At 41.0% G+C, this 26,167-nt stretch overlaps 1 protein-coding gene across 9 annotated transcripts in view; it reads left to right on the top strand.

Moving 5' to 3' along the window:
* The window catches only part of LOC105480615 (unc-51 like kinase 4), a 682,911-nt gene that overhangs the window by 11,355 nt on the left and 645,389 nt on the right, over nt 1-26,167 (top strand). For all 9 annotated transcript variants that reach the window (XR_011619999.1, XR_011620000.1, XM_071091486.1 and 6 more), the window contains exons 3-5: nt 18,437-18,536; nt 20,672-20,811; nt 24,418-24,580. Coding sequence is in view for 7 of the 9 variants with exons in the window: in XM_071091486.1 (XP_070947587.1) it covers nt 18,437-18,536; nt 20,672-20,811; nt 24,418-24,580 (403 nt within the window). In the remaining 2 variants the exon portion in view is untranslated. The remainder of the gene's footprint in view (nt 1-18,436; nt 18,537-20,671; nt 20,812-24,417; nt 24,581-26,167) is intronic.

Genomic DNA, 26,167 nt, shown 5'->3' with positions numbered 1-26,167 from the left:
GGACTACAAGTGCCCGCCACCACGCCCAGCCAATTTTTTGTATTTTTAGTAGAGACGGGGTTTCACCGTGTTAGCCAGGATGGTCTCAATCTCCTGACCTCATGATCCGCCCGCCTCAGCCTCCCAAAGTGCTGGGATTACAGGCGTGAGCCACCACGCCCGGCCTATTTATGTCTTTTAAAATTTTCTTTCAGAAGTGTTTTATAGTTTTTGTTGTGTAAGCCTTTCTACCTGTTTGGTTAATTCCTATGTGTCTTATTCTTTTTGCTGCTATTATAAATGGAGTTGTTTTCTTAATTTCCTTTTTCGATTGTACATTTGTTAATGTATAGAAATTCCCCCTGGGCATGGTGGCTCACATCTGTAATCCCAGCATTTTGAGAGACTGAGGCAGGTGGATTGCTTGAGCTCAGGAGTTCCAGACCAGCCTAGGCAACATGGTGAAAATGTGTCTCTGCAAAAGATACAAAAATTAGCCAGGAGTGGGCCAGGCGCGGTGGGTCCCACCTGTAAGCCCAGCACTTTTGGAGGCCGAGGTGGGCGGATCACTTGAGGCCAGGAGTTCAAGACCAGCCTGGCCAACATGGTGAAACCCTGTCTCTATTAAAAATACAAAAAAATCAGCCGGGCGTGGTGGCACATGTCTGTAGTCGCAGCTACTTGTGAGGCTGAGGCAGGAGAATCACTTGAACTCAGGAGGTGGGGGTTGCAGTGAGCCAAGATTGCACCACTGCACTCCAGCCTGGGCAACAGGGCGAGACTCCGTCTCAAAAATTAGCCGGGGATGGTTGCATGCACCTGAGGTCCCAGCTACTTGGGAAGCTGAAGTGGGAGGATTGCTTGAGCCTGGGTGGCAGGGGTCACAGTGAGCCATGATTGTGCCACTGCACTCCAACCTGAGTGACGGACTGAGACCCTGTCTCCAAAAAAAAATAAAATAAATAAATAATAAATAAATAAATAAATAAATAAATAAAGAGAGTTTTGCCAGTACCTGCATCAATCAAACCTCATCAGACTGTGCCAGGTGTGGTGGCTCCTGCCTATAATCCCGCCACTTTGAGAGATCAAGGTGGGTAGATCACTTGAGCCCAGAAGTTCAGGACCAGCCTGGGCAACATGGTGAAACCTTGTCTCTAGAAAAAATAGAAAAATTAGCCAGGCATTGTGGTACGTGCCTGTAGTCTCACCTACTTGGGAGACTGAGACAGGAGGATTGCTTCAGCCCTGGAGGTGGAGGTTGCAGTGAGTCACGATCATGCCACTGCACTCTCGCCTGGGCGACAGAGACACTGTCTCAAAAAAAAAAGGCAGATGTGGTGGCTCATGCCTGTAATCCCATCACTTTGGGAAGCCAAGGGGGGCAGATCACCTGAGGTCAGGAGTTTGAGACCAGCCTGGCCAACAAGGTGAGACCCCGTCTCTACTAAAAATACAAAAATTAGCTGGGTATGGTGGTGGGCATCTGTAATCTCAGCTACTTGGAAGGCTGAGGCAGGAGAATCGTGTGAACCTGGAAGGCAGAGGTTGCAGTGAGCTGAGATCATGCCATTGTGCTCCAGCCTGGGCAACAAGAGTGAAACGCCGTCTCAAAAAAAAAAAAAAAAAAAAAGAGAAATTCTGCTAATCTTTTGATTGTTGGACCTGGACTTTGTATTTTACTTTGCAAAATTTGTTTTTGTTTTGACAGTTTATTTTATGGAAACTTCAGGGTTTTTTTTTTTTTTTTTTTTTTGAGACAAAGTCTCAGTCTGTCACCCAGGCAGGAGTTCAGTGGCGTGATCTTGGCACACTGCAACCTCTGCCTCCCAGGTTCAAACGATTCTCCTGCCTCAGCCTCCCAAGTAGCTGCGATTTCAGGTGCCTGCCACCACGCCTGGCTAATTTTTTTGTATTTTTAGTAGAGATGGGATTTCACTGTGTTGGCCAGGCTGCTCTCGAACTCCTGACCTCAGGTGATTTGCCCGCCTCGGCCTCCCAAAGTGCTGGGATTACAGGCATGAGCCGCCACACCTGGCCTTAGGGTTTTTTACATATAAAATCAATCATACCGTCTGCAAACAGAGTTGATTTTACTTTTTCCTTTCCAATTTGGATACCTTTTTTTTTTTTCTTGTGTAATTGCTCTGGCTAGGACTTTTTATACCATTTTGACTAGAAGTGGAGAAAGCAGACATTCTTGCCTACTTCTTTATGTTAGAGGAAAAGCTTTACTCTTTCACCATTGACTATGTTGTTTACTTTGGCTTTTTCATATATGACTTTTATTATGTTGAGATAGTTTCCTTCTATTCTAGCTTGTGGAGTTTTTTTTTTTTTTTTTTTTTTAAAGGTTGTTGAATTTTGCCAAGTGCATTTTCTGTATTAATTGAGATGATCATACTTTTTTCCCCCCTTCATAATGTGGTATATTACATTTTCATATGTTCGACCATCTTTGTTTTCCAGGAATAAACCCACTTGGTTACAGTGCATAATCCTTTTAATATACTGCTGAATTCAATTTGCTTGTATTTTGTTGACATATCTAGCTTTCACTAAGATAGTAGGATATTTAGTATAGTGCCTGCCACTTAATAAACACTCTTTCTTTTTTTTTTTGAGACAGAGTCCAGACTCTGTCGTCCAGGCTGGAGTGCAGTGGTGTGATCTTGGCTCACTGCAACCTCTGCCTCCCCTGTGCAAGCGATTCTCTTGCCCCAGCCTCCTGAGTAGCTGGGATTACAGGTGCACACTACCATGCCCAGTGAATCTTTGTATTTTTATTAGAGACGGGGTTTCACTATGTTGGTCAGGCTGCCATCAAACTCCTGACCTCAAGTGATCTGCCCACCTCAGCCTCCTGAATGCTGGGATGATAGGTGGGAGCCACTGTGCCCGGCTTAAATATTCTTTCATGATGTCTGTTATTCATAGTTACCACTGGAACAAGAAATACATAGAGAATGTGTAGATGGAGAGGGAAATACCCAGAACTGGAAGAGAGTTGAGAAGAGGGATGTGGGGTCATGTGTGGGAAAGAAGGATGAGGGCAGTTTCAGCATGTGCAAGAGTTTTAATGGATATAGAAAGGCCACTGTTTTCTGTCTGCCTTATTCCTGATTTATAGAGGCTGGGGAAGCCTCTCTCTTTCCCAAGATCCATTCACTCACTTCAACAACAAAAGCGTATTGTTGAGTGTCTGCTGTGTTAGAGGGCGAAATGATCGGTCAGAGGCAGATCCTGTACTTCTGAGCTAGATAGTAGCTCAGCTAGATAGGTGAGATAGAGGAATCAAGGCATGTATGAACACTCCATTCAAATGGTTGTCCAAGTCGCTGCTTTTTAGGGGTCTTAGCTCTTGGAAACTCCTGTGTCCCATACCTTGCAGAAGCATTTCTACTCTTTTCCTTTGCAGAAGTTCATCATATGCTACCATTTATTGAGTATATCTAATATGTTCCAGCCACTATGCTGTGTGCATTCACTTCTCACAATTGCCTATGATGTCAGTATTATCCTGATCTACAGTTGGTTCAGATCTGTCGGATCATGGTACCTATGCCCCTTCTCCAGTTGAGGAGGCCAGCAGGGTAGGCCAAGAAAAAAATTACATGTAACGAAGAGTTTGACTTCATGGCCTTTTTTCTCCTCTTCTCCATATAGCATTTACCATCATGCTTCCCACTGGCTGTTCTCAGTTGTCACGTTGACAGTCCTCCTCAGTACTTTCCCTTGCTTTGGACCTTTTCATAACCACACTTTCAGGTGTCATAATTTACCTGTCTCTTGTTCCTTCATTTTAGGACCCTGCTGGATGATGTGTCTAGCTAATGTAACAAATTCATTTTCCTTGAAGTATCATCCCCTTCTGTGATCACATTTTGATAGCATTTTGGAATCTGTCAAAGGCTTAATTCAGGGGAATGGATAATAGGGAATTTTCAAAGACTGCAGTAGGGCCACTGTGGGAGAAATTTTCAGACAAGAAGCTTTGTGATACTTTTTAGGCTTATCAGGATCCAGAACAAATGCCACCATCTTCTGTAAAACTTATCCCGATTAAATCACTTGTTCCTTTGACTGCAACAGGGAAACCTGATCACAGCAGAGAAACTATCTCACCATGAGAATACAACTTGTGACACACACTACAAATGCTGGCCATAAGGGTGGATAGCACAACCCCAGGGAAAATTTCGCTACCATGGTAAACTGATGCCTTTCCAAGTAGAACAAGTACTATTGGGAAATGTACTGGATTCCAAGAGAATGAGGAATATCTAGTACAGGCATTAGTGTAATTCTGGGATCTTTGAGGTCTTAGGCACACCTGAATAGTGTAGTGTATAGTTCAATGACTTTTAACAAATGTATGCAAGTCATGTAACATCCAAATCAAGAAATAGTCTGTCTATTCCTCCAGAAAGTGCTTCCTGACCTCTCCAGATGTCATCTTCAACACTGCCCCCAGCACTGTTCTTACTTCTATCATTGTAGATTATTTTGCCTATTCTTGAACCTCAAGTAAATGGGTTCCTGTGGTGTGTACTTTTTTGTGTCACACTTCTTTTCCTTAAGATGTTATTGAGATTCACCTGTGTTACTGCAAGTATTATAGTTATTCCTTTATTACTAAAATGTATTCCATTTTGAGTGAATCTTTTTACTGAAGTATATACATACAGGAAAGCATAATTGTATGCTTAAATTTTCATAAAACAAATACACCAGTGAAACCAGCACATAATCAAGAAATAACATGAGCAGTATTTTAGATGCCCTTCCTGCCCCCGCCAGTCTCTTTCTTCCCACCCAAGGGTAATCATGATCTTGACTTCTAACTCCACTGATTAATTTTGCTGGTTTTGACTTTCTATGAATGAAGAGTCTGAATACATGTGTAGAGTACAGATGATTGTTTTTGGTCATGGATTGGGTGTGAGGTGTGAAAGAGAAGTCAATGATTATCCTAGGGTTTTGGCCTACATGACTGGAAGGATGGTGATAACACTGAGGGAAAAAAGACTAGGAAAACAATGGATTCGGGCATTTTAATTTTGGGTGCCCATTGGAAGACATTGGGTATTTGAGTCTGCAGTTTAGGGGGTTGATCAGGGTGGAGATGTAAATTTAAGGAAGACATCTGGAAATGGGCACAAAGTACTTTCTGGAGGGATGGAAATGCTGTGTATCTTTATGTGTCAAAATTATATGTCATCAGCATAAGACATTAGGCCAATGTGAGGGAAGATAGAAGAGGACTCAGGACCTTCACTGTAACATTTAGCAAGTGTAAGGAGAAGGAGGACCCAGCAAAGGAGAGTGAAAGGGAGCATCCAGTGAGAGAGGAGGGGAGCTGGAGAGTGTGGGTAACTGTGGATTGGTTTGCTTATCACCCATTCTGGCATGTTCTCCTGTTCTGCAGGCTCTGGGGAGCTACAAACTGCAATTCCCTGACTCTTTGCAGCCAGAGTTCTAGGTGGGATTGTGATTAAATTAATTAGATGCAGTAGAAGGACACTTGGATTCCAAACTGATGTAAGTGGTAAAGGCCCCAAGGCATCCATTTGCCAGCACATCTTGAGGCAGAGGCAGTATGGTTTGGATGTGGTGGCTTCCTACTGGTGGCAGAGGCAGCACTTTGGTGCTGACAGCTGTGATAGCTGTGATGGCAGAGTCTTGATTCCTTAATGTTCTGATGGAGATAGGAGCTCCTCTGGTGGCTCAGTTTTATGGTGTGGTTTGGGAACTCTTTCCAGAAATTGAGCCTAGATTCTGTTTCAGGAACTTTCCATCATTAATTCTGGAATTATCTAGGCCCCTTATAAGTCCTTTTGTTAGCCAGAATAGATTCTGTTCTCTGTAACTAAAAATATTGGCCAAATCATGGGATGTTATAGAGGTCAAATAAAGACAGTAGTATACGGTGATGAGATAAACCACTTGTGTGAGATGCTGCTAATAAGGTGAGAACTGAGGATTTGGCAATGGAGAGGCCACTGATAACCTTGAAGAGAGTGGTTTCAGAAAGTGGTGGGGATGAAAGCTGGAATTAGAATATGTTTACGGGGGAGCGAGCTGGGCTTAGTGGCTCATTCCTGTAATCCTGGTGTTTTGGGAGGCTGAGGTGGGAGGATTGCTTGAGGCCAGGAGTTTGAGACCAGCCGGGGCAACATAGCAAGACCCTATCTCTACAAAAATAAATAAGTACACTTCTTATAAAAAGAGGGACTGAAGGTAGAGGCCATCCTTAAGGAGTTTTGCTGTATCAAGGAGCAGAGAAATGGGATGATAACTGGATGGAGACAGGAGGTTGAGATGGAAAGAGTTATCAGGAGTTACCTCTGACTCCTGAGATCTGAAATGACATGTTTTTTTTTTTTTTTCCTTTTTTTTTTGAGACAGGATCTCACTCTGTCATCCAGACTGGAGTATAGTGGCATGCTTTCAGCTCACTGCAACCTCCACCTCCTGGGTTCAGGCAATTCTCCTGCCTCATCCTCCTGTGAAATTACATGTATTAAAACAGGTGGTTTATTTTCTCTCATGTAAAGGAAACTGCACTTGCAAACTGATTCTACCATGTCATCAATTCCCTGTCATTCTTCTCTCCTATCCTTATTTAACTTGGCTTATGTGCAAGGCCATTTCACAGTTGCTGGATGGCCATGTCGCTTTAGTTACCATGTCAGCTTTCCAGGGAGGAAGGGGAAGAAAGGAGGTGCCACGGGGTTACCTTGAATAAACCCCATTAAGTGTTTTCCAGGAAACCTGAGCTACTGACCCTGTTAACATCTTGTTGGTGTCCCCTGTCTGGGCAGGAGTGGGAGAAATCTTTTTCTGGACAGGCACAAGGCTGTTTTTGTCATATAGGAATTCTGTTATTAAAGATTTAGGTAAGCAACTAGCAGCTTTTCCGTAAAGATAATAATTGCAACATGTTTGTATGCTGATGGAAATGGTCTATTAGTAATGGAAAAATACTCAGCATAATGTGGAGAGCAGAAAGTAATATAAGTGAAGTTTGAGGGGGGTTGGGATCATATATACAAGGGGAGGCTTTGACTTTTGGAAGGAGCTTGGGTAACTGAGGGGAGGCAGGGTATGGTACAAGATGCAAGTTGGTAGATTCCACGCCAGGAGCCTGAGAAAGTTTTCTTCTGTTTGGTTCTACCTTCCCTGAAATAAGCAAAGTCATCAGTTAGGAGGTAGGAAGGAGAGGAAAGAAGAGGTGTGAATGGTCACTTGAAGAGCAGATTGTCTTGGGCCATTTGAGATTTGTGATCATACATTTAAAGTAAATCAGGCAGCACCGTTTGTTTCTGCTTTACATGCTTGAGGAGCTTCTGCTTTACCTGCTTGAGTAGCTGCAGAGTATGTGGAGGGTTGGTTGAGTTTAACCAGAATTGGAATGCTCGTGGGAGCAAGCTGGAAAGTGTGTGTATATTGTCACAGGCTAGGATGTGTGAAAGAGATTTTGTTGGTAATGCAGTTTTTAGTAAAAGTCTAGCAACACCATCTAATAAAAATATAATGGGGGCCACAAATCTAATTTTGAATTTTTTAGTAGCCACATTGAAAAATGAAAAACAAATGGGTGAAATTAACTTTGGTAATGTATTTCTTTCTTTCTTTCTTTCTTTTTTTTTTGGAGACAGAGTCTTGCAGCGGTACCATCTCGGCTCACTGCAAGCTCCGCCTCCCGGGTTCACGCCATTCTCCTGCCTCAGCCTCCTGAGTAGCTGGGACTATAGGCGCCTGCCACCACGCCCGGCTAATTTTTTGTATTTTTAGTAGAGATGGAGTTTCACTGTGTTAGCCAGGATGGTCTTGATCTCCTGACCTTGTGATCCACCCACCTCAGCCTCCCAAAGTGCTGGGATTACAGGCGTGAGCCATCGCGCCCAGCCTAACTTTGGTAATATATTTCTAAAACCAGTGTACACAATGTACGATCATTTCAACATATAATTGGTAAAAACTATTTTTTTTTTATTTATTTGAGATGAAGTCTTGCTCTCCCACCCAGGCTGGAGTGCAGTGGTGCGATCTAGGCTTTCTGCAACCTCTGCCTTCTGGGTTCAAGTGATTCTCCTGCCTCAGCCTCCTAAGTTCCTGGAACTTCAGACATGTACCACCATGCCCGCCTAATTTTTGTATTTTTTGTAGAGATAGGATTTCACCATGTTGGCCAGGCTGGTCTCAAACTCCTGACCTCAAGTGATCTGCCCACCTCGGCCTCCCAAAGTGTTGGGTTTACAGTCGTGAGCCACTGCACCTGGCCGGTAAAAACTATTATTGAGATATTGTTTATTATTTTTTGGTATGAAGTCTTCAGAATACTGTGTGTATTTCACATCTGTAGCACATCCCAGTTCAGACAAGCCACTTTTTGAGTTCTGAGTAGCCCTGTGTGGCACATCGCTCCCACATTGAACACTGTAGGTCTGTGGAGTAACCATGGATAGATAGGTGGTTGAGGTGAAGGTGGAGGGCAAGACTTTGAGAGGCAGTTTGGTCCATCATTTAGAAGAGTGGGCATGGGGCGTATGTTGAATGATGAGGAGTGCTGGAAGGAAGTGCTGGGGCCCAGATTCTGTTGGTGATTCTGTTGTAATTGCCATGTCCCCTTTATTTTTCATCAGGACCTCCCCCTTCCTGTGCCTGAATCAGTGGGAGTCCTTAAACATGGACACCAGGTGGTCTTCCTTATTCTTTGGTGGCCTTATTAGTTTTGCAGTTTCTTTCCCTCCCTCCTTCCCTCCCTCCCTCCCTCCCTCCCTCCCTCCCTTCCTTCCTTCCTTCCTCCTTTCTTTCTTTCTCTGTCGCTCAGGCTGGGTGCAGTGATGTGATCACGGCTCACTGCGCCTTGACTTCTGGGCTCAAGGGATCCTCCTGCCTCAGCCTCTCTAGTAGCTGGGACCACAAGCATGTGCCACCATGCCTGGCTAAGTTTTTCATTTTAGTTTTGTAGTTTCTTGCAAGTTGCTCCTTAAATTTTCTCTTGGTCACTCTGCTTTCTGTTTTTTAACTCCTCTGTCTTCTAAGTTATGTGGATCCATTTTCCTCTAATTGTGCTACGGTATGAGCCCACCTAGTTGTTCACAGAGTGTTTCATTTTTAAAATGGGGAGCTCTGTATATATGGGCTCATCTGTTTGTGTTAAGTGGTAGTAGAGTTTGGATGTAACTTTAAAAAAAAGTTTATTTATTTATTTATTTTTTAAAGCTGAGCACAGTGACTCATACCTGTAATCCCAGCACTCTGGGAGGCTGAGGTGGGAGGATTGGTTGAATCCAGGAGTTCAAGACCAACTGGGGCAACAAAGTGAGACCTTGTGTATGCAAAAAATCAAAAAAGTCAACCGAATGTAGTGGTGCAACTATGGTCCCCACTACTCTGGAGGCTGAGGGAGGAGGAGGATCCCTTGAGCCCAATAGATGAAGGCTACAGTGAGCCATGATTGTGCCACTGTGCTCCAGCCTGGGTATAGAGTGAGACCTTGTTTCAAAAAAAAAAAAAAAAAAAAAGGACAGAATTGAAAGCACTTTGTTAGTTGTCAGCAATTTTGGATCTTGATGGTTTGCTAGTAATGCACACATTTTTGTGGTTTTATTTTTCGTATTTAGTGGAATTTTAAAAGGAGAAAGCAAAACCTCCAGAACAACTTAGTATTTTTTAACAGATAGGCTTTTGCATGTTTATTATTTGTTTTTTATGCACGAGTATTCTTATGATCTGACAGAAATGTACATTTTTAAGATCAGTGTGCTTATTGTAAAGATACCTTTTACAATAGGGTGAATTGATGACACTAGGATTCATCTAGGATGTTTCTTTCTTTTTTTTTTTTTTTAAATACTTATCGAACAGAAAATAAGAATGTTTCTTTTTTTTTTGGAGTTGGGGTCTTGCTGTCTTGCCCAGGCTGGAGTGCAGTGGTGCAACACAGTTCACTGCAGCCTTGAACTCCTGGGCTCCAGCTATCCTGCCTCAGTGTCCTGAGTAGCTGGGACTACAGGTATGCATCACCATGCCTGGCTAATTAAAAAAAAATTTTTAGTGGAGATGAGGTCTTGCTATATTGCTCAGGCTTGTGTTAAAACTGTTACTGAAACACCAGGGGTTTGGTCTAGGTCCTGCTGTTTTCCACACAGAAAACCAATCACTGAGATGACACCTATTGCCAGGGAAGAAGGCTTTAATCAGGTGCTGCTGCCAAGGTGATGGGAGCTCAGTCTCAAAAACCAGTCTCCTTGACTGACTAAAATTAGGGGTTCATATAACAGGAAAGAAACATAGCAATGTGTGAGAAAACAGACCTTTGGAGGTGAAAGGAAGCAATCATGATGAATCAGGGGCCTGGCACCTCATGTCTGGGTATGGTGATCTGGTGAGCTTCAGTACCTTGATACTTTTTGAGAGGTTTGGGGGGGGTCCTTTCCTGAGGAAGCAATTCAAATAAAACAGATGTAAGTTTCAAGCTTTAAGACTAGAAGGGTCAATTTCTATGTTTATATATATGTCTATATATATAAAACTGTGGCACTGGTCCCCAACTTTTTTTTTGACACCAGGGACTAGTTTTGTGGAAGACAGTTTTTTCATGGGGTGGGGATTGTTTCGGGATGAAACTGTTCCACCTCAGATCATCAGGCATTAGATTCTCATAAGGAGTGGGCAGCCTGGATCCCTCCCATGCGCAGTTCACAATAGCGTTTGCACTTCTGTGAGAATCTAATGCTGCTACTGATCTGACAGGAGGCAAGCTCAAGAAGTAATGCTTGCTTGCTGACTGTTCACCTGCTGCTGTCTGGCCTGGTTCCTAACAGGCCATGGACCTGGACCGGTCCACGGCCAGGAGTTGGGGACCCCTGGCTCAAGTGATCCTCCTGCCTTGGCCTCCTAAAGTGTTGGGATTACAGGCATGAGCCACTGCCATTGACCAGGAATTGCTTTTTTTTTTTTTTTTTTTTTGAGACAGAGTCTTGCTCTGTTGCCCAGACTGGGGTGCAGTGGCACAATCTTGGCTCACTGCAAGCTCTGCCTCCCGGGTTCACGCCATTCTCCTGCTTCAGCCTCCTGAGGAGTGGGACTGCATGTGCCTGCCACCATGCCAGGCTAATTTTTTTATTTTTAGTAGAGACAGGGTTTCACCATGTTAGCCAGGATGGTCTCAATCTCCTGACCTTGTGATCTGCCCGCCTTGGCCTCCCAAAGTGCTGGAATTACAGGCGTGAACCACCACACCTGGCCAGACCAGGAATATATATATATATTTTTATTATACTTTAAGTTCTAGGGTACATGTGCATAATGTGCAGGTTTGTTACATATGTATACTTGTGCCATGTTGGTGTGCTGCACCCATCAACTCGTCAGCACCCATCAACTCGTCATTTACATCAGGTATAACTCCCAGTGCAATCCCTCCCCCCTCCCCCCTCCCCGTGATAGGCCCCAGTGTGTGATGTTCCCCTTCCCAAGTCCAAGTGATCTCATCGTTCAGTTCCCACCTATGAGTGAGAACATGCGGTGTTTGGTTTTCTGTTCTTGCGATAGTTTGCTAAGAATGATGGTTTCCAGTTGCATCCATGTCCCTACAAAGGACACAAACTCATCCTTTTTTATGGCTGCATAGTATTCCATGGTGTATATGTGCCACATTTTCTTAATCCAGTCTGTCACTGATGGACATTTGGGTTGATTCCAAGTCTTTGCTATTGTGAATAGTGCTGCAATAAACATACGTGTGCATGTGTCTTTATAGCAGCATGATTTATAATCCTTTGGGTATATACCCAGTAATGGGATGGCTGGGTCATATGGTACATCTAGTTCTAGATCCTTGAGGAATTGCCATACTGTTTTCCATAATGGTTGAACTAGTTTACAATCCCACCAACAGTGTAAAAGTGTTCCTGTTTCTCCACATCCTCTCCAGCACCTGTTGTTTCCTGACTTTTTAATGACTGCCATTCTAACTGGTGTGAGATGGTATCTCATTGTGGTTTTGATTTGCATTTCTCTGATGGCCAGTGATGATGAACATTTTTTCATGTGTCTGTTGGCTGTATGAATGTCCTCTTTTGAGAACTGTCTGTTCATATCCTTTGCCCACTTTTTGATGGGGTTGTTTGTTTTTTTTCTTGTAAATTTGTTTGAGTTCTTTGTAGGTTCTGGATATTAGCCCTTTGTCTGATGACTAGATTGCAAAAATGTTCTCCCATTCTGTAGGTTGCCTTTTCACTCTGATGGTAGTTTCTTTTGCTGTGCAGAAGCTCTTTAGTTTAATGAGATCCCATTTGTCAATTTTGGCTTTTGTTGCCGTTGCTTTTGGTGTTTTAGACATGAAGTCCTTGCCCATGCCTATGTCCTGAATGGTATTACCTAGGTTTTCTTCTAGGGTTTTTATGGTATTAGGTCTAACATTTAAGTCTCTAATCCATCTTGAATTAATTTTCATATAAGGAGTAAGGAAAGGATCCAGTTTCAGCTTTCTACTTATGGCTAGCCAATTTTCCCAGCACCATTTATTAAATAGGGAATCCTTTCCCCAGTTCTTGTTTTTCTCAGGTTTATCAAAGATCAGATGGCTGTAGATGTGTGGTATTATTTCTGAGGACTCTGTTCTGTTCCATTGGTCTATATCTCTGTTTTGGTACCAGTACCATGCTGTTTTGGTTACTGTAGCCTTGTAGTATAGTTTGAAGTCAGGTAGCGTGATGCCTCCAGCTTTGTTCTTTTGACTTAGGATTGTCTTGGAGATGCGGGCTGTTTTTTGGTTCCATATGAACTTTAAAGCAGTTTTTTCCAATTCTGTGAAGAAACTCATTGGTAGCTTGATGGGGATGGCATTGAATCTATAAATAACCTTGGGCAGTATGGCCATTTTCACGATATTGATTCTTCCTATCCATGAGCATGGTATGTACTTCCATTTGTTTATGTCCTCTTTTATTTCACTGAGCAGTGGTTTGTAGTTCTCCTTGAAGAGGTCCTTGACATCCCTTGTAAGTTGGATTCCTAGGTATTTTATTCTCTTTTGAAGCAATTGTGAATGGAAGTTCATTCATGAAATGGCTCTCTGTTTGTCTGTTACTGGTGTATAAGAATGCTTGTGATTTTTGCACATTAATTTTGTATCCTGAGACTTTGCTGAAGTTTCTTCTCAGCTTAAGGAGATTTTGGGCTGAGACGATGGAGTTTTCTAAATACACAATCATGTCGTCTGCAAACAGGGACAATTTGATTTCTTCTTTTCCTAATGAATACCCTTGATTTCTTTCTCTTGCCTGATTGCCCTAGCCAGAACTTCCAGCACTATGTTGAATAGGAGTGGTGAGAGAGGGCATCCCTGTCTTGTGCCAGTTTTCAAAGAGAATTTTTCCAGATTTTGCCCATTCAGTATGATATTGGCTGTGGGTTTGTCATAAATAGCTCTTAAGATTTTGAGATACGTTCCATCAATACCGAATTTATTGAGAGTTTTTAGCATGAAGGGCTGTTGAATTTTGTCAAAGGCCTTTTCTGCATCTATTGAGATAATCATGTGGTTCTTGTCTTTGGTTCTGTTTATATGCTGGATTACGTTTATTGATTTGCGTATGTTGAACCAGCCTTGCATCCCAGGGATGAAGCCCACTTGATCATGGTGGATAAGCTTTTTGATGTGCTGCTGGATCTGGTTTGCCGGTATTTTATTGAGGATTTTTGCGTCGATGTTCATCAGGGATATTGGTCTAAAATTCTCTTTTTTTGTTGTGTCTCTGCCAGGCTTTGGTATCAGGATGATGTTGGCCTCATGAAATGAGTTAGGGAGGATTCCCTCTTTTTCTATTGATTGGAATAGTTTCAGAAGGAATGGTACCAGCTCCTCCTTGTACCTCTGGTAGAATTCAGCTGTGAATCCATCTGGTCCTGGACTTTTTTTGGTTGGTAGGCTATTAATTATTGCCTCACTTTCAGAGCCTGCTATTGGTCTATTCAGGGATTCAGCTTCTTCCTGGTTTAGTCTTGGGAGAGTGTAAGTGTCCAGGAAATTATCCATTTCTTCTAGATTTTCTAGTTTATTTGCGTAGAGGTGTTTATAGTATTCTCTGATGGTAGTTTGTATTTCTGTGGGGTCGGTGGTGATATCCCCTTTATCATTTTTTATTGCGTCTATTTGATTCTTCTCTCTTTTCTTCTTTATTAGTCTTGCTAGCGGTCTATCAATTTTGTTGATCTTTTCAAAAAACCAACTCCTGGATTCATTGATTTTTTGGAGAGTTTTTTGTGTCTCTATCTCCTTCAGTTCTGCTCTGATCTTAGTTATTTCTTGCCTTCTGCTAGCTTTTGACTGTGTTTGCTCTTGCTTCTCTAGTTCTTTTAATTGTGATGTTAGAGTGTCAATTTTAGATCTTTCCAGCTTTCTCTTGTGGGCATTTAGTGCTATAAATTTCCCTCTACACACTGCTTTAATTGTGTCCCAGAGATTCTGGTATGTTGTATCTTTGTTCTCGTTGGTGTCAAAGAACATCTTTATTTCTGCCTTCATTTCGTTATGTACCCAGTAGTCATTCAGGAGCAGTTTATTCAGTTTCCATGTAGTTGAGCAGTTTTGATTGAGTTTCTTAGTCCTGAGTTCTAGTTTGATTGCACTGTGGTCTGAGAGACAGTTTGTTATAATTTCTGTTCTTGTACATTTGCCGAGGAGTGCTTTACTTCCAATTATGTGGTCAATTTTGGAATAAGTGCGATGTGGTGCTGAGAAGAATGTATATTCTGTTGATTTGGGATGGAGAGTTCTGTAGATGTCTATTAGGTCTGCTTGCTGCAGAGATGAGTTAAATTCCTGGATATCCTTGTTAACTTTCTGTCTCATAGATCTGTCTAATGTTGACAGTGGGGTGTTGAAGTCTCCCATTATTATTGTATGGGAGTCTAAGTCTCTTTGTAAGTCTCTAAGGACTTGCTTTATGAATCTGGGTGCTCCTGTATTGGGTGCATATATATTTAGGATAGTTAGCTCTTCCTGTTGAATTGATCCCTTTACCATTATGTAATGGCCTTCTTTTTTTTTTTTTTTTTTTTTGAGGCGGAGTCTCGCTCTGTCGCCCAGGCTGGAGTGCAGTGGCGCAATCTCGGCTCACTGCAAGCTCCGCCTCCCGGGTTCCCGCCATTCTCCTGCCTCAGCCTCCCGAGTAGCTGGGACTACAGGCGCCGCCACCACGCCCGGCTAATTTTTTTGTATTTTTAGTGGAGACGGGGTTTCATTGTGTTAGCCAGGATGGTCTCGATCTCCTGACCTCATGATCCGCCCGTCTCGGCCTCCCAAAGTGCTGGGATTACAGGCTTGAGCCACCACGCCCGGCCTGTAATGGCCTTCTATGTCTCTTTTGATCTTTGATGGTTTAAAGTCTGTTTTATCAGAGACTAGTATTGCAACTCCTGCTTTTTTTTTGTTTTCCATTGGCTTGGTAGATCTTCCTCCATCCCTTTATTTTGAGCCTATGTGTGTCTCTGCATGTGAGATGGGTCTCCTGAATACAGCAGACTGATGGGTCTTGACTCTTTATCCAGTTTGCCAGTCTGTGTCTTTTAATGGGAGCATTTAGTCCATTTACATTTAAGGTTAAGATTGTTATGTGTGAACTTGATCCTGCCATTATGATATTAACTGGTTATTTTGCTTGTTTGTTGATGCAGTTTCTTCCTAGCCTCGATGGTTTTTACATTTTGGCATGTCTTTGCAATGGCTGGTACCGGTTGTTCCTTTCCATGTTTAGTGCTTCCTTCAGGGCCTCTTGTAAGGCAGGCCTGGTGGTGACAAAATCTCTAAGCATTTGCTTGTCTGTGAAGGATTTTATTTCTCCTTCACTTATGAAACTTAGTTTGGCTGGATATGAAATTCTGGGTTTAAAATTCTTTAAGAATGCTGAATATTGGCCCCCACTCTCTTCTGGCTTGTAGAGTTTCTGCCAAGAGATCTGCTGTTAGTCTGATGGGCTTCCCTTTGTGGGTAACCCGACCTTTCTCTCTGGCTGCCCTTAAGATTTTTTCCTTCATTTCAACTTTGGTGAATCTGGCAATTATGTGTCTTGGAGTTGCTCTTCTCGAGGAGTATCTTTGTGGCGTTCTCTGTATTTCCTGAATTTGAATGTTGGGCAGCCCTACTAGGTTGGGGAAGTTCTCCTGGATGATATCCTGAAGAGTATTTTCCAACTTGGTTCCATTTTCCCTCTCACTTTCAGGCACCCCAATCAGACGTAGATTTGGTCTTTTTACATAATCCCATACTTCTTGGAGGCTTTGTTCATTTCTTTTTCTTCTTTTTTCTTTAGATTTCTCTTCTCGCTTCATTTCATTCATTTGATCCTCAATCGCTGATACTCTTTCTTCCAGTTGATCGAGTCGGTTACTGAAGCTTGTGCATTTGTCATGTATTTCTCATGTCATGGTTTTCATCTCTGCCCGTTCGTTTATGGCCTTCTCTGCATTAATTATTCTGGTTATCAATTCTTCCACTCTTTTTTCAAGATTTTTAGTTTCTTTGCGCTGGGTTCGTAATTCCTCCTTTAGCTCTGAGAAGTTTGATGGACTGAAGCCTTCTTTTCTCATCTCGTCAAAGTCATTCTCCGTCCAGCTTTGATCCGTTGCTGGCGATGAGCTGCGTTCCTTTGGAGGGGGCGATGCGCTCTTATTTTTTGAATTTCCAGCTTTTCTGCCCTGCTTTTTCCCCATCTTTGTGGTTTTGTCTGCCTCTGGTCTTTGATGATGGTGATGTACTGATGGGGTTTTGGTGTGGCTGTCCTTCCTCTTTGTTAGTTTTCCTTCTAACAGTCAGGACCCTCAGCTGTAGGTCTGTTGGAGATTGCTTGAGGTCCACTCCAGACCCTGTTTGCCTGGGTGTCAGCAGCAGAGGCTGCAGAAGATAGAATACTGGTGAACAACGAGTGTACCTGTCTGATTCTTGCTTTGGAAGCTTCCTCTCAGGGGTGTACTCCACCGTGTGAAGTGTGGGGTGTCCAGACCAGGAATATTTTTAAAAGTAGATTGTAGAATCCTGAGAGTTCTTTTAAAAATTAAAAAAAAAAAAATACAACTTCACTGTAGAAACTTGGACAATAGGGAAAAATGAATAGAAGAAAAAAGGGCAATTGTCCTATCACCTAAAGATAATCATTGCTTAACCGGGCACAGTGGCTCACACCTGTAATCCCAGCACTGTGGGAGGCCAAGGCGGGTGCATCACTTGAGGTCAGGAGTTCATGACCAGCCTGACCAACATGGTGAAACCCCATCTCTACTAAAAGTACAAAAATTGGCTGGGCATGGTGGTATGTACCTGTAATCCCAGCTACTTGGGAGGCTGAGGCAGAGAATTGCTTGAACCCGGGAGGCAGAGGTTGCAGTGAGCTGAGATTGCACCACTGTACTCCAGCCTGGATGACAGAGTAAGACTCCTTCAAAAAAAAAAAAAAAAAAAAAAAAAAAAGATAATCATTGCTCATGTCTTGGTTTGTTTCCTTCTAGTTTCTGAGTTTGTTCTTTAATGGTTTAGTCGTGGTATAATTTTGTTTTTTGCCCTTCTCAATTAACATTATAACACTCATTCCTCTTTGTATTAAAATTAAGTATACATTTTAATGTTGACAATATTTTGTCAGTTGATAATACAACTTAGTTAACTATTGTATTATTGAGTAGGTAGGTTATGTTTACTTAGGAGAAATTTTTTCCCTTTAAAATTATTTTTTCTTTCTTGGCTATGAAAGTAGTGTGTATTAGTATAGCCAATAGAAAATGAGAGAAAAGTAGAATTAAAAAACACCAGCAGTTTCACTAATAACAGTAGCTATGTTGGTGAATATCTTCTGGTCATTTTTCTATAAATAATTCTTTTGCAAATTTATATTTACAGAGACATGCAAAAGAGTATTACACAAGTTTTAAAAAATTTATTTATTTATTTATTTAGAAATGGAGTCTTGCTCTGTCACCCAGGCTGGAGTGCAGTGGCACCATCTCAGCACACTGCAACTTCTGCCTTCTGAGTTCAAGCAATTTTCCTGCCTTAGTCTCCAAGTAGCTTGAATTTCAGGCTACTGAACGGCGTGTGCCGTCATACCCAACTGATTTTTGTATTTTTAGTAGAGACGGGGTTTCACCATGTTGGTCAGGCTGCTCTTGAACTCCTGACTTCAAGTCATCCGCCCACTTCTGTCTCCCAAAGTGCCGGGATTGTTAGAGGTGTGAGTCACCGTGCATGGCCAAAAAAGTTTATTTTTAAGGTAGTGTTTTTCTGTGTGACTAGCCCTCATAATCATGATTTCTAATATCTGTATCGAATTCCACCAAATAAATGTCACCATTTTCTTATCCACTTACCAATTGTATATTTAGGTTTTTCTCAGTGGTTGTAAGAGTTTTAGGTATTTCTTTTTAGAGTGAATGCTCTGTGTTTTTATAGGTTCGTCTCACCCATGAAATTAAACACAAGAATATTGTAACTTTTCATGAATGGTATGAAACCAGCAATCACCTCTGGCTAGTGGTGGAACTCTGCACAGGTAAGAAAGAGTATGTAAAAAGTGCTATGAATATAGTATTGAAAAAAAACATGCTGTAAGTTTTGTTACTTTTGATGTTATTTACTATGTTAACTTGAAAATCTATTGCTCTGTGGATATTAGGGAAGGGTGAAGAGCAAAGATGTTTGGGAAAAAGAATTATGTAAATTCAATTCTGGGTTGGGTTTACTTTGGTGTATTATTACATTACATACATAAAAATTTAGAAATGTTTTAAAGTGGTGATTAATTTATCAAAAATATTTTCCCAAGGAATAAAAACGAACATTTTAAGTTGACTAGCTATTAATTAGCTAATACATTTATAAAGTATCTTTTTGTTTTTGTGAAAAGCATACTGTACCTCCTAAAATTTTAAGCAATGTGAAAAAGTACAAAGATGAACCAACAAATAATTAGAGATAACAAATTATAGCCATTCCTTCATACAGCTTTCTAGGACTATATACAGGGAGAAAGGTGACTAAATACATATTATCTGGGCTTTTAGTTTCAAAATTTTAAGAGTTTAACAGGGAAAAAATGTAATAACCACTACTAAGTACTACTATTAACTACTATGAAGTACTACTGTTAGTGTACTTCTGTTTATACATTGAGTAACAATAAAGGATAATTGAATATTGATATAATTATTACTAGCTTTGTGAATCTAACTTATCATATTGACACAGAATTTACAAAACTTAAGTAATTTGGATTAATAACTTACTTGATTTTATTTTTCTGAATCAATAGGACAGAATTATGGTTGAATTACTTCCATAGATGTACACATTGACAAAGTTATCAAGAGATAGTCCTAGAATTAGTTTTTTGCTTCAGCTGACCAGATGTAGTATCCTAACTGTAAAACATGCCTACGTCTGTAATGGCCCCTCACCCACCAAAACAAAATAAAACCCCAAATACCTCTTCCCTTCATCATAGTAATTCATACTCAACTTTCCAATGCCAGCAGAGACTTTACGTTTTCTGAATTTGGCTGTTGTATTAATTTTCCATTTGTGTAGGTATATAGTAGGTATGTATATTAATATTTATGGGGAACATGACATAGTTGGTACAGGCACGCAGTGTGTAATAAGCACATCAGGGTAAATGGGGTGTCCATTTCCTCAAGCATTTATCCTTTGTGTTACAATCCAATTATATTCTTTTAGTTATTTTAAAATGTACAGTTCAATTATTATTGACTTTAGCTACCTGTTGTATTATCAAGTACTAGTTCTTATTCATTCTTACTATTTATTTTCACCCATTAACCATCCCCACTCCCCGCCACCTCCCCACTACTCTTCCCAACCTTTGGTAGCCATTCTTCTGTTCTCTATCTCCATGATTTCAATTGTTTTAGTTTTCAGCTCCCACAAATGAGTGAGGACATGCAATGTTTGTCTTTCTGTGTCTGGCTTATTTTACTTAACATAATGACCTCCAGTTCCAACCATGTTGTTGCAGATGACAAAATCTCTCTTTTATGGCTGAATAGTACTCCCTTGTATATATGTACCATATTTTCTTTATCCATTCATCTGTTGATGGATTGGCTGTTGTAATCTTGACCCTTAAAAAAAAAATTTGTTTCTGGCACTTAGATGGTAGAGGAGTAACTGGGACCTTGGAAGAATATAGCAATGGGATTCTCAATGTGCCTGACTTTGGCCTTTTATTTCATTAATGGCACATGCTAAGGGTTGTGATTATCTGTTAAGGAAAGGCATAGTCTTTTTTGCCATGCAGTACTTTGCAGAATGTGACTTGACAGCACAACAGTAAACGAGAGTATAATATGATTTAAGTGCACAGTTTTGGGGTATTTACCATTAGTATTCAGCTGTTAGGGTTATTATCCTTTCATCTTACCTGCTTGCCTCTCACCATTCATCCATAGGGAGCAGGCACTTTCCTGAATCTGTCTCTGGTGCTTGGGCATAGACTTCTGTTGCAGCGCTTGGGCCACTGTATTCACTCACATGTGTGTTCCTCGACCAGACTGTCAGGGTTTACTGTCTTGGTCATTTTTCAATGTTCGTATCTGTCAGCATGGAACGTCTCGGGTACTCTGTGATGGTAGGGGGTCAAAATGGGTGATTTTAATCAACTTCTTGCAGGTGGTTCCTTAAAAACAGTTATTGCTCAAGATGAAAACCTCCCAGAAGATGTTGTGAGAGAATTTGGGATTGACCTGGTTACTGGATTACATCATCTTCATAAACTTGGCATTCTCTTTTGTGACATTTCTCCTGGGAAGGTAATTCATGAAAGTTTTTTATTTTCTAACTGCTTCTGTCTCAATTTAGAGTGCTTTCGCAAAGATGTTTTTATTTTTAGATAACATTTTGGTATAGAACATCTTGAAATTTTAGTTAATCTTTTTTTAAAATAAAAGGACGCAGGGCACAGGTGGCTCATGCCTGTAATCCCAACACTTTGGGAGGCCGAGGAGGTCAGATCACTTGAGGTCAGAAGTTCGAGACCAGCCTGGCCAACATAGCGAAACCTCATCTCTTCTAAAAACACAAAAGGCTGGGCGTGGTGTCTCTTGCCTGTAATCCCAGCACATTGGGAGGCTGAGGTGGGTGGATCACGAGGTCAAGAGATCGAGACTATCCTGGCCAAGATGGTGAAACCCCATCTCAACTAAACAAAAAAACAAAAAACAAAAAAAACAAAAATTAGCTGGGCGTGATGGCACACTCCTGTAGTCCCAACTATTTGAGAGGCTGAGGCAGGAGAATTGCTTGAACCTGGGAGGCGCAGGTTGCAGTGAGCTGAGGTCACACCACTGCATTCCAGCCTGGGATTCCAGCGAGATTCCATTTCAGAAAAAAAAAAAAAAAAAGAAATAATGAGAGGAAATATATGGTACTGTATTTTAGCTACCTGTATAAGTTGCTTTTTGAATGTGAAGTCTCCTTTTCAGAGCTCTTTGAGTAATCACTTAATTCTACTAACCTACATTGTAAATGTTGAACCCAATATGTCTGTAAGATAAGGCCCTCTTAGCTCTTAAGTCATCGTACACATTTATGAACCATTGTTTTAGTTGATAGTGGCATTCTTGGCTATATATGTATGATTCCTGATATTATGGATCAAATATTTTCTTTTTGGTAAAATTAATTATCCACAACTAAATGTCCAGTATAGTAGAGTCATGAAACCTACTTGGTTTCTGAGTTGCAATCAACACTAACACTTAGAAGCTGTGTGAACCCGGACACGTTACCCTGCTTCTCTTTGCCTCAGTTTCTTTGTCACATGGAGATAGATTTTTCAAGATATTTGTGAGGATTACCTATTATATTTAGGTTAAGTTTCTAGGATACTTTTTGGTAAGTAGTGTACTCACGGTGACGTCAATTATTGTCTTTATAAGTACATACCCTGAGGAATTGTACATATTACTGGTCTGAGTTTTTACTTTTTCTTTAATATATGCCAAGGAAATAAAAAGCTGACTATTTCATTTAAGAATTTTATTTTTACAGGCCATCTGTATGAGAAGATAATTAAACCTAAAAAAGAAAACTCCATAAAGTCCTGTATAATGAATAGTAGTTCTTGTTTGAAATATTCACATATGTGCCTCAAGTCTGCAGCTACTCAACTGTCATTGTAGTGCTGAAAGCAGCTGTAGATTAATTTGTAAACACCTGGCTGTGGCTGCATTTCAATAACTTCATTTGTGGATATGAAAATTTGAATTTCATGTAATTCATTGTTACATGTCTAGAAATATTATTTTGATTTTTTCCCTAACCATTTAGAAATATAAAAACCACATTTAAAAAATTATTTTATTTTTATTTTTTTGAGACACAGTTTCACTCTGTTGTCCAGGCTGGAGTGCAGTGGTGTGATCTCAACTCACTGCAAACTCTGCATCCTGGGTTCAAGTGATTCTCCTGCCTCGGTCTCCCGAGTAGCTGGGACGGCAGGCGTGTGGCAAATTTTTGTATTTTTAGTAGAGACAGGGTTTCACTGTGTTGGCCAGGCTGGTCTCAAACTCCTGACCTCAGGTGATCCTACTGCCTTGGCTTCCCAAAGTGCTGGGATTACAGGTGTGAGCTACCATGCCTGGCCAAATCCCCACCCCCCCTTTTTTTACTTACTTTTTTTGGTGTGGCAGTTTTCAGATGGTTTTTTTTTTTTTTAAATCTGACACTCTTGGTTCATAGCTGTACAAGGCAGTGGCCAGGGTTTGTCCCAGAGACTGTAGTTTGCTGATATCTATACGGGAGTTGTTTAATGAGATTTATTATCAGCTGTTATGATCTGAAAAACTCAGGCTGCTTCGTAACCCAAACCTGTGTTCTAGAACAGGGGTTAGCAAAGGTTAGGCAGGATTCCTATTTTTGTAAGTACACTTTCACTGGAACACAGCCACGACCTTTGGTTTATGTAATGTCAGTGGCTACCGTTGTGCAACAACAGAATTGAAGTATGAGATTCCATTGAAATGAAATGACATTGAAGTATAAAAGACTGTATGGCTCATAAAGTCTAAAATATTTATTAGCTGGCTCTTTACCGACCACAAAAAAATTTGCTGATCCCTGCTAGTGGTCCTCTGGACCAGCAGCATTAGGTTGACCTGGCACTTGGTAGAAATGGGCCCCATCCCAGACCTGTTGAAGCAGAAACTCTGGGGGTAGTGACTGGTAGTCTGTGCTTTAACAAGTCTTCCAGGGGATTCTGATGCTCACATAAGTTTACAAGCCACTATTGTAGACCAGCAGACATCCTTAGTATGTATTTGTGACTAGAAGTTAAGAGTTAACTTCACATTGCCTTTATTTTAATTTTATATTTTTGAGACAGGGTCTCGCTGTCATGCAGAATGGAGTGCAGTGGCACAACCTTGGCTCACTGCAACCTCCGCTTCCCAGGTTGAAGTGATTCTCATGCCTCAGCCTCCTGAGTAGCTGGGATTATAGGCGCCCGCCACCATGCGCAGCTAATTTTTGTATTTTGAGTAGAGATGGGGTTTCACCATGTTGGCCAGGCTGGTCTCGAACTCGTGGCCCCAAGTGATCTGCCCGCCTCAGCCTTCCAAAGTGCTGGGATTACAGGTGTGAGCCACCGCACTTGACCCTACATAGCCTTGAAAAACCACAAAGCCACCTGACCCATTGTACCTATCTAGAAATACTTTTAATAGAGGAAATGGTAAAAGCAACAGAACAGTAGTTCCTGGCATGTTTTCAGCAATCCATAGATTCTAATCACAAATTATATTAGCAGACTTGAGCATTTGTCACATGCCAGCGACTGTTACAAACCCTTTACTTGTATAACTTCGATTAATCCTTACAACAGTCTGAAGAGTTTGGTATTATTTTTCCCATTTTATAGGTGAAGAGATTGGGGATTAGAAAGGTTAAATATGTTCTTCAAGGTCAGACAGCAAGTAAATGGTGGACCTGGGTGTAAAATCCAGATCTTCAACTTTAATCTTAACTCTACATTATGCTTCCTCACTTGAATAAACAACACCTCAGGCAGCTGGGTTTTCAAATCCTGTTAGAGCTGACACTGAGGCTTGGCAAGTGCAGATTGTTTTATTTTCATCATTGTTTATCTTTCCCCAAACCTGAAGTTTTCCACTTTGGTTATATGATGAGTTCATTATATAGATCTGAGAATGAACAATTTAATTTTGTATTTGATTATTAAAAAGTTGGATTTATTTTTCTTTAGCTTTTTAAAAAAATTATAAGCATTTATTTTTCTGAGTTCTGATGGAGAAAGAATAGCAATGCTCAAAAGTTCTTTAGTGCAATTATAAGAGGTACTGATATATGTACAAATTAAGTTGATTTTTCTTCTGAAAACATTTATTTGATCTTCATAGATACTCTTGGAAGGGCCTGGCACACTGAAGTTTAGCAACTTTTGCTTGGCAAAAGTGGAAGGTGAAAATTTGGAAGAGTTCTTTGCTTTGGTGGCAGCAGAGGAAGGAGGAGGTGATAGCGGGGAAAATGTCCTGAAGAAAAGCATGAAAAGTAGAGTCAAAGGTATGTGGACCTGGAATACTTAAAGATCGTAACTCTAGTTGTGGACCATGCAAGTCTTGTATTTAGGAGACAATGTCAGTCTTTTGTTTTGCCACTCACATGACATATTGAAAATGGTAATGACCAGCAGACATAGTCTGGACATAGGAATGGCTTTATCCATGGCCTAAAGTATTCAATGTGGATCTACTCTGTAAGGCCTGGGGAACCTTAACAAAGCCTGCATTTTGTCCTCAGCTTTATGTTTTACTAAGCACTCATTAGCACATAGGAGGGGAATGGTGCCTGGAACATTAGTGGTTCAATAGAAATTAGTTGAGTGAATGATATTCTGTAGTTGAAACATATTTCTTTCTTTTTTTTTTTTTTTAAATTTAAGTTCTGGGATACATGTGCAGAATGTGCAGGTTTGTTACATAAGTATACACACGCCATGGTGGTTTGCTGCACCCATCAAGCCGTCATCTACATTAGGTATTTCTCCTAATACTATCCCTCCTTTAGCCCCCCCACCCCCTGACAGGCCCCGGTGTGTGATGTTCCCCTCCCTGTGTCCATGTGTTCTCATTGTTCAACTCCCACTTACGAATGAGAGTGTTTGGTTTTCTGTTCTTGTGTTAGTTTGCTGAGAATGATGGTTTCCAGCTTCATCCATGTCCCTGCAAAGGACATGAACTCATCCTTTTTTATGGCTGCATAGTATTCCATCGTGTATATGTGCCACATTTTCTTTATCCAGTCTATCATTGATGGGCATTTGGGTTGGTTCCACGTCTTTGCTATTGTGAATAGTGCTGCAATAAACATACGTGTGCATGTGTCTTTATAGTAGAATGATTTATATTCCTTTGGGTGTATACCCAGTAATGGGATTGCTGGGTCAAATGGTATTTCTGGTTCTAGATCCCTGAGGAATTGTCCTCCACAATGGTTGAATCAATCTACATTCCCACCAACAGTCCAAAACCGTTCTATTTCTCTACAGCCTTGCCAGCATTTTTGTTTCTTGACTTTTTAATAATTGCCATTCTGACTGGTGTGAGATGGTATCTCATTGTGGTTTTGATTTGCATTTCTCTAATGATCAGTGATGTTGAGTTTTTTTTCATATGTTTGTTGGCTGCATAAATGTCTTCTTTAGAGAAGTGTCTGTTCATATCCTTTGCCCACTTTTTGATGGGGTTATTTGCTTTTTTGTAAATTTAAGTTTTTTGTAGATTCTGGATATTAGATCTTTGTCAGATGGGTAGATTGCAGACATTTTCTACCATTCTGTAGGTTGCCTGTTCATTCTGATGCTAGTTTATTTTGCTGTGCAGAAGCTCTTTCGTTTAATTAGATCCCATTTGTCAATTTTGACTTTTGCTGCCATTACTTTTGGTGTTTTTGTCATGAAGTCTTTGCCCATGCCTGTATCCTGAGTGGTATTGCCTAGGTTTTCTTCTAGAGTTTTTATGGTTTTAGGTCTTACATTTAAGTCTTTAATCCATCTTGAGTTAATTTTTGTATAAGGTAAAAGGAAGGGGTCCAGTTTCATTTTTCTGCATATGGCTAGCCAGTTTTCCCAACACTATTTATTAAATAGGG

Source organism: Macaca nemestrina, chromosome 2 (assembly GCF_043159975.1).
Source record: "Macaca nemestrina isolate mMacNem1 chromosome 2, mMacNem.hap1, whole genome shotgun sequence".
NCBI lineage: Eukaryota > Metazoa > Chordata > Mammalia > Primates > Cercopithecidae > Macaca > Macaca nemestrina.
The sequence above is the reverse complement of the archived record's forward strand: the minus strand, read 5'-3'. Positions and strand labels throughout refer to the sequence as shown.